General features: G+C 45.5%; 1 protein-coding gene across 3 annotated transcripts in view; it reads left to right on the top strand.

Annotated features, from left to right (window-relative positions):
- The first annotated feature begins 927 nt into the window (after window positions 1-927).
- LOC134455621 (guanine nucleotide exchange factor VAV3) overlaps window positions 928-8,550 on the top strand; it is a 196,297-nt gene continuing 188,674 nt past the window's right edge. For all 3 annotated transcript variants that reach the window (XR_010036135.1, XM_063206800.1, XM_063206801.1), the window contains exon 1: window positions 928-1,903. Coding sequence is in view for 2 of the 3 variants with exons in the window: in XM_063206800.1 (XP_063062870.1) it covers window positions 1,697-1,903 (207 nt within the window). In the remaining variant the exon portion in view is untranslated. The remainder of the gene's footprint in view (window positions 1,904-8,550) is intronic.

Below are 8,550 nucleotides of genomic sequence, written 5' to 3'. Positions count from 1 at the left end.
AATCGGGTTCTCATTAAATTGTATGTATTGAGTGGGGGGCCCTTTCAGATGACTTTGTCCTGGGCCCGGCCAAAGCTGTCAGAGGCCCTGCCCCTTACTCTCATCAGTAGACCTCCATTACTGAAGCCAATTATTACAGTATTATGAAATATATTGTTAATGGTTACTGCACATTAAAACAGCTGGAGATCCGTATATGGGCAATGTCAGCACTTCTTTACTCACTATCCGTTTACGGGAGAAACGAATGCCAAAGTATTAACATCATTTGAAAACATTGTACTTCTTCCCACCAGGAACTGAGGTTTTCCTCCCACTCAAGAGAGTTTACTCTGTACCTGCAGGAGAGGGAGCCAAGAAGAAATGTCTCACCATACCGTGCCTGGCACATGGCTGGTCTTGCTTACTTCACCAAGCTGTAGCATGATGGCAATGGGAGATAAATATTGCTCATTCATTATTCATGCACAACAACACCAATACTTGATTTAGCCCAAGGGTGATTCAGCAGGAAGAGATAGGCCATGTAAGTGACAGACTTTGACAAAGTTCTCTGTGACAGGAACAACAGCGCCACCAGAAACAGGATGTCCATACTGAACACCCTGGTGCCTCATCCTAGAAAAGGCAAGAGCCATGTATCCTTGTCTTTTCCGAGTTTTGAACTCCACTTACAGTAAAATACAGTGCACACACAGTGTGTGCTGTATCACATGGTGTGCTTTTATATTGGCATTATTAGGGTCAACACACATTGCATCACATTTGGCATTTGGTCCAAAGTGACTTATAAGGGAGGACATAATCATAACACATGAACATCACTTGCAGGTTCAAAGTGCACAAAAAATATAGAGAAAAATGAGAGCAGATGCCAAATAGGGTAATTTATTTATTTATGTATTAAGTATAGGCTATTAACACCGAGCCAGTCCAGGCATTAGTGCAGGAAAAGTGCAAAAAATTAGTGCAAAGATGGAACACGCATTACGCACGGAGGAACAATACTTGCTGTAATGTAAATAGACCAAGTCGAGACACGAAGACATCACTTGAAATGTGTAAGCCATGAAAGATTGCTGCACTTCCTTCGAGGGACAGTTTTGCAACCGTTCAGGTTAGGCTATTTGATTTGACGCTGACTGGGTGACTCGTATGAGTGCATTTGGGTGTCACAAACGCCTTAAACAGTTTAACACGTCCCAAATGCACCCCCTTTCCACAGGGCCAATATAGCTGCAGCACACATAACAGTAGGGTGACCATATCGCTCACTACACGGAACATATGACTGGCAGGCGGAAGACAACGGAGCACAGACCTAACGCAGCGGTGGCTGTAGGGGAGGGGAGCTTTACGATCGACAGAGAGAGAGAGAGAGAGAGAGAGAGAGAGAGAGAGAGAGAGAGAGGACAGAGAGAGAGGAGGGAGAACGCACCAGGATAGCTTGTGGTTTTCCTCGGAACGACTCCGTCATCAGTGACTAAAACAAGATTTGTCGATGAAAACAAGTGTTTATCTGCGATGTTAAAGCGGGGAGCGGATTCAAAGCTTGCTTCCGACTTTCGCTCACACAACGTGAGCCACCAAACAGAGGAGCACCACCACAGCAGGATAATTTAAGTTGCCGGTGATTTGAACAGTTCACAGAAGACAAGACAAACAGTCCAGAGACGAAGACTTAACTGGCGAAAATATGATGGAGTACTGGAGGCAGTGTGCGTCTTGGTTGATCAACTGCAAGGTGCTTCCACCGACGCACCGTGTAACATGGGAGTCTGCCCAGGTGTTCGATCTTGCCCAAACACTTCGGGACGGGGTTCTTCTGTGTCAGCTCCTTAACAATTTGAGACCACACTCCATCAACCTGAAGGAGATCAATTTGAGGCCACAGATGTCACAGGTATAGCATATAATGTCTTCAAGTCCAGCTTTAGGTTACGCAGTGCAAGTGTGTTGGAATACTGGTCAGTGATTGGCTACGCATTGCATTGCATGCTATTTCTTTTTTTCTTTCAAAACATGCGCAACAGTGTAAAAGTTTCTCAAACTGCAAAATATTTCTGTGTGAATTCACTGACTCTTTAGTGAATATGCCTAATACTGAAGTGCCATCGGGGTTTATTATTTATTCTCGGTGTCACCATGAGCCGCGTACCGTTATCTGAATTTGGAATGAAGTCTGCCCTCTATAGGTGATGGGGTCCGTGTGAGATGGAGTGAATGCCTGAAGCCTAGCGAAATAAATGTTTCATAATCGCATTGGCCATTACAAAGAAGACGACACACACACACACACACACACACACACACACACACACACACACACACACACACACACACACACACACACACACACACACAGGTCAATAAAAGAAAAGTAAAACTGCATATAGAAAATGTCATCAGTGTACTGTAGGTCTACACACATTAACACGCCCCTGGGAAGCAAATAAATGGTAACTGTCAGATTAAAGAGAGAAAATCTTTATTCCAAAGCAGAAAAGTAATATAAACAAATGAAATATGATATCATATCTCATGTGGAGTTAATATTTTGACGGGTAGGCTAATAAACACACCACCTTCGCCACGGCTGATAGATAGTAGTGTGTGCAGCAGCAGTCTCTCCACTGTGTCAGCAGGGTACTCACTTTATTGAAAACAGGCTGCTGCCACGTTTCCCTCTCCATGTTTTCAAATACCATCTGCTGCCTGCTCTGGGCTGGGCCAGATTACCATACCTTCCTCCCTCAGACTGGACCCAAAATCTCTTCAGACCGTATCGTAGCCGCGCTATACACTGAAAACCCATTGGGGAGTGGTATTCATAATGACCCTTGACCAACCTTTGATTTTTTTTTCTTGTCACTAGTACAGTTGCTGTCTTTTGTGTGTACTCTCTCTCTGTCTCTGTCTCTGTCTCTTTCTCTCTCTCTCTCTCTCTCTCTCTCTCTCTCTCTCTCTCTCTCGCTCTCTCTCTCTCATTCATTCACTGACACACTGGCCCTCTGAGACGCAGATAAAACAGATGAAAGGGAGGGGGTTGGGGGGCCACGGATTTACAAATACTTTTATTACAGAACGCAGAATACATACTGACAGCCCTTTGAACTGACTACCTACTGATATCTTAGAGATCTCTGGTTTCTCCACCAGGCCTGTTAGATGAAAGTGATTTGGCAAAGCTGAACCATTCGTGGTGGCGGTGCGCCATCCATGTATCAATACAATTGGCTTCTGGCAATGTAATTGAGGGGTTTTTTTTGTTGCTGTTGTCTCAACCAGACAGAACACCACTCAAGTTGAGTGCGTGTTAAAAACTGAAATGGTTATTGGCATTTTTTTATCGCTTTAACCCTCGTTTGGAATTAGTAGACACGTTCAATAGACGTGTACATCAGCCAGCGGAAATGGAGTGAGCACGATTGAACAGAAGCGTGTGTCTGTGTCTGTGTCTCTGTGCATGTCTGTGTCTGTGTCAGTGTCTGTGGTGCGTGTATGTATGTGTCTATGTTTGCGCATACTGTATTTTGTAGTTAAAAAACATAGGAAAATAGTGTAAAATATTAAGTTATGTATTTCCGTGTGGCATTTTGGCATGTATTGAGTAGCCTATGACTCGTATTGAGTATGGCATTTTGTTTCCAGTGTGTGGGAGCGATGGACCTACTGTTGTTGGCACAGTAATGCTTTGGATGCAGGGATGGGATAAGCTCCAGAAGCCAGGGGCTGCTGATCGCCCCCCTCACCCCAAAAGCAAGCAGTTCCAAGGGGCCTCCATTTATGCCGGTGTCAGCTTCTATTAGTCATCATTTAATGAGTTAACAATGTGTATGCCTTCAGAAGTATTAATAAAACATTATCTTTAATCTTACCATTACAATATGAAAGGGAGTTTTTGAAAGACGCAATTCTGGGGAGACCACTTTTTTTAATGGTTTCCGTGAGTGGAAATCATGCACATTCAAATGCGCTATTGAGCGTGTCGATTAGGCTCAATGTCATGGGCCAACAATGGTTTACAAACACACACACACACACACACACACACACACACACACACACACACACACACACACACACACACACACACACACACACACACACACACACACACACACACACAAGAGCACCCTAACGCACAACCACAATAGGGCCGGTCCGCGAAAAACGTCCAACAACTTTGCGTCGCGGAAGGTGAAATTTCCATAACTGAGGGGGTAGTCGTAGTAGCAGCGGGGCTGGGCGTGGGTGAATTATTCATGAAAAGCGTGGCAGCTAGTTTATCACCGGCTCATTTCCACACATGGGGACGCAGGCGGCCCGCGACCCAGGGGACCAGCAGCAGACAAAGGCAGAGAAAAGCCAGAGAAAGGCAGGCAGGCAGGCAGGCAGGCAACCCCCACCATACCAACACCCCCCACACACACCCACACACTCACACACATACGAAGACACACACACTCACACACATGCACGCACACACACACACACACACACACACACACACACACACACACACACACACACACACACACACACACACACACACACACACACACACTATGTTGTCCCACCACTGCACAGCCGCACCCCACAAGCTCCTATACCCTCCCCCACCCCCACCTCCTCTCCTCTCCTTCCTGTCCCCCGTCCCATCTCCTCTCCTCTCCTCTCCTCTCCTCTCCTCTCTCCTCCTCTCCTCTCCTCTCTCCTCCTCTCCTCTCCTCTCCTCTCTTCTCCTCTCCTCTCCTCTCTCCTCCTCTCCTCTCCTCTCCTCTCCTCTCCTCTCCTCACTTCTCTCTTCTGCGCTCCTCTCTTCTACTCTCTCCTCTCCTCTCCTCTCCTCTCCTCTCCTCTCCTCTCCTCTCCTCTCCTCTCCTCTCCTCTCCTCTCCTCTCCTCTCCTCTCCTCTCCTCTCATTTTCTCTTCTCCTCTTCTCTTTTTTTAATAGAGCCCTCACGGTGACGCTGAGCTTGTAATTAAAGCATAGAGGGCCACCCTCTGTGGATGATGTATCCGGGACGTGTCATCGTTTGGTGTGAACCTGCTGTCTAGTGGCCAGTGCACTGTATCGCCCGTGTGATGCTAATTCCTCATTTTGAGTCCTACTCGTGATCTACTGTATTTGTTTCCAGGAGGTTTCACTGTGACAGAGTGTGGTGGCAGTTGATAGGGAAGACTTAAAATAAACAGTTAAAAAGCTACGTCATCATGCACTGATAGCGAAATTCCTTATTTCTCAATTTCTCTGCTGGTTTCCAATGTTGAAATTATTGGTCCATATGATTTACTACTCCTCTTTAGCATGTGTCATGGTGAGCTTTTCAGTCAGTGAAATCTGCAGTTTCTCAACATTGTTCTCTGATGTCTCTCTGTTCTCTGATGATGATTCTCTGTTTCAAGCATGTGGTAGAAAGGGGTTCAGAGACAGAGAGAACATGGCTACAAGCATATCAGGCAGCATTAGTTCCGAGAGAGAGAGAGACAGAGAGAGAGAGACAGAGAGAGAGAGACAGACACACAGACAGACCACACATGTGTTTATTTACGTGTAGTGATGTCACATGTGAGGGATGAGAGCTGGCCATCAAACCTTTATAGTGTGTCTTTTTTTGCTGGCTGTATAGGCCAACGGTTACAAAAGCTTTGCCTTTAAAAAAAAACTCGCTGAACTCTCTTTCGGTCCCATCATTACAGAAATTGTTTTTTCTAGACAGTGTGCGAGAGTGTCTTTTCAGTAGAGGTTTGTGAAATTATTAATAAATGTCCTTGATGTGTGATGTCAGAAGTAACCGTTTTGCTTGTTACTCAACTGACATTACTTATTGTAAACTTTTCTGCTCTCTTTAACACACACACACACACACACACACACACACACACACACACACACACACACACACACACACACACACACACACACACACACACACACACACACACACACACACAGCAGCAGCAGTGGAAACCTAAGACCATATTCAGCCACTGTGGATGCTCAAATGTCTTCTTCATCATGTGTTGTGTTGTTGTACTGCAGAGTAATCCTCCATACATGGCTCTAAGCACTGTCAAGACCTAAAGGCCTACTCAGGCTCACATCCACGCATGCATACACACATGCATGCGCGCCCACACGTACACACATACACACACACACACACACACACACACACACACACACACACACACACACACACACACACACACACACACACACACACACACACACCGCTCACTCCTTCACTCTCCCCTCACAGCTCTCTCACTGGCCACTGGCTGTCCAAGTTGCACCCTGGAAATGAGGAAACGGGATGAAGGAAGGAAGTGAAACTGAACATTCCGCCTCGCTAACACACACACACACACACACACACACACACACACACACACACACACTGCTATCTGAATGTGGGCCCCAATACAGAGCGGGTGCCCTACAGTGCTTGGTGTGCTATCTCGGGCCTGCAGAGAGAGAGAGAGAGAGAGAGAGAGAGAGAGAGAGAGAGAGAGAGAGAGAGAGCCTGTGTGTGTGCACGTGCGTGCGTTAGTTCGTGGGTGAATGTGTATGTGTGCATTAGCGGTTGAGTGTGGGTGTGTGTGCATGTGTATGTGTGTTTGCGCCTGTGTGGCTGTCTCTGTCGGTATGTGTGAACCCATGTGTGTTTATGGGAAAGTCAACATATTACAGGGCTTCTTGCTTGAACAATGCTGACTTCCTTTTATGTTCCATAATTTCAAGGCCTGGCTTATAGACCTTCCCATATAACCATGCTGTATTTGGGCAGAACGTTGTGTTCTCAGCACATACAGTTGTTCTCTGCATATACACTGCCAGCTGTTCTCCACTGCAGTATTATTTTATCCACTGCATTTCCAGAGTGACAGATTTTCTTTAAAGGTTTACAGTATAGCAATGAATTGTGTCAAAATTGGAAAAGGGGTAGAAGGGTTTTACTCAAGGCTTTTGGGCGTAAAGGAAAAGCAACCGCAGTAGATGATGCTTTCTTACTGTTTTTGAAACATCTTGAGCGGTTGTAAAATGTAAAGAAAGGACATAGAAATAACTGAAACCATAGAAACCAGAGAACCCACCCCCCCCCCACCTTTCAGTAAATCAGCATGTGTAGAAAAGACTCTCAATGAGCGTTTCCTTTCAGTACTGCCTATAAACGAGAACCTCAGTCTTACCAAGAAAATTATCTACATCAATGAGCGTACAGCCGATTAGCTGTGCTTGGAACGTGTGCACTGTCACTGACATCATCATGCCCATTGTTCCACTGTTTGACTGATCAGTTCTCACCGTACTAGTATGTCTCTGCAGAGACTTGAGTCCGTATGCGTAGCGAAATATCTCAAAGTGAGGGTTTCGTTTCAGTACTGCCTGAATCGTTACCTCAGACTTTAAATTAGAGTTTGCTTCAGTTCTCACAGTACAGTATTAGAAGGTCAGTGCACTCATAGACAGGGGTCTGTGGCCAGACTAGGGGCTCTCACTTCCTCCTTATGCCTGATAGCCAGGCCTGGGTGCTGGGATGGAACAGGGTGGACCAAAGAAGGTGGATCTAACAAGAAGCGTCATTTTGTTTCTTTTCCGGTATCCACTTTATGTCGGGTTAACGCCCCTTTAGGAGACCTTCGGTTAGGAGACCTTCAGAGTCCTGAGGTTGAGAATCAATGAAGTCCCCTTAGCGCTGTAGATGGCGGTAGCGCATGTCTTGCGCAAACACCTCAAAAAGAGAAGAAGAAGTAGGGGACAACGCCCCCTTAGGAGACCCAACTTGAGCAGACACTTTTGCATTGAGTGGGCGTGTTTTGCGTTATCTTGGTTTGATTCAGTATTTTTGGGTGGACTCTTAGTAGCCAATGCACACATTACATTACACTTAAATTACACCTTGGCCAGTGAGCTTCTTTTTTTCCGAGTCAATTAAGGCACACACTCTTTCACCCATTTTGCTTATAATAACACCTACAGACATTCTATAATTTTCCATGGCACACATGATGATCTCTCACGGCAAACTATAGTGTTCCACGGCACAGTGGTTGAAAAATACTTAGCCATCTCATACATTTCACACTTTGCTGTTATTAGTGTTGCCACCTGTCCTGTTTTTTCCTGATTGCCCCCATTTTTAATGGTCTGTCCTGGAAAATACTTTTTGCAGGTTTTTCGTCAGACAGAAGTGGCAACCCTAGTTGTGCCACATACAGTGTCTGCAGGATGTTTTGCTCCACAACAGTCGAGCCAGGGACAAGGCTGTCTATTTACTCCCTCTCCTAACTGTGGGATTTCAACTTCAGCAATCATAAAAGTCAATGGATTAGTTTTCTCTCTCCCAGTGTGTTTAAGTCGTTCATATAGTTCTATTGATAGGATGTAGAGAGGGATGAGTTGTTTTTGTTTGTTTTGTTTGTCAAGGTGTTTTTTTGCATATCATGATTTTATCATGTGTGTGTGCATACGTGTTTGTGTGCGTGCACAAGCAGACGTTGACTTTGACTCCAGCATGTGTCATCAATATGACATGCCAATTT

The sequence above is a fragment of the Engraulis encrasicolus genome, chromosome 9, assembly GCF_034702125.1.
Source record: "Engraulis encrasicolus isolate BLACKSEA-1 chromosome 9, IST_EnEncr_1.0, whole genome shotgun sequence".
NCBI lineage: Eukaryota > Metazoa > Chordata > Actinopteri > Clupeiformes > Engraulidae > Engraulis > Engraulis encrasicolus.
This window is presented reverse-complemented; position numbering and strand designations above follow the sequence as displayed.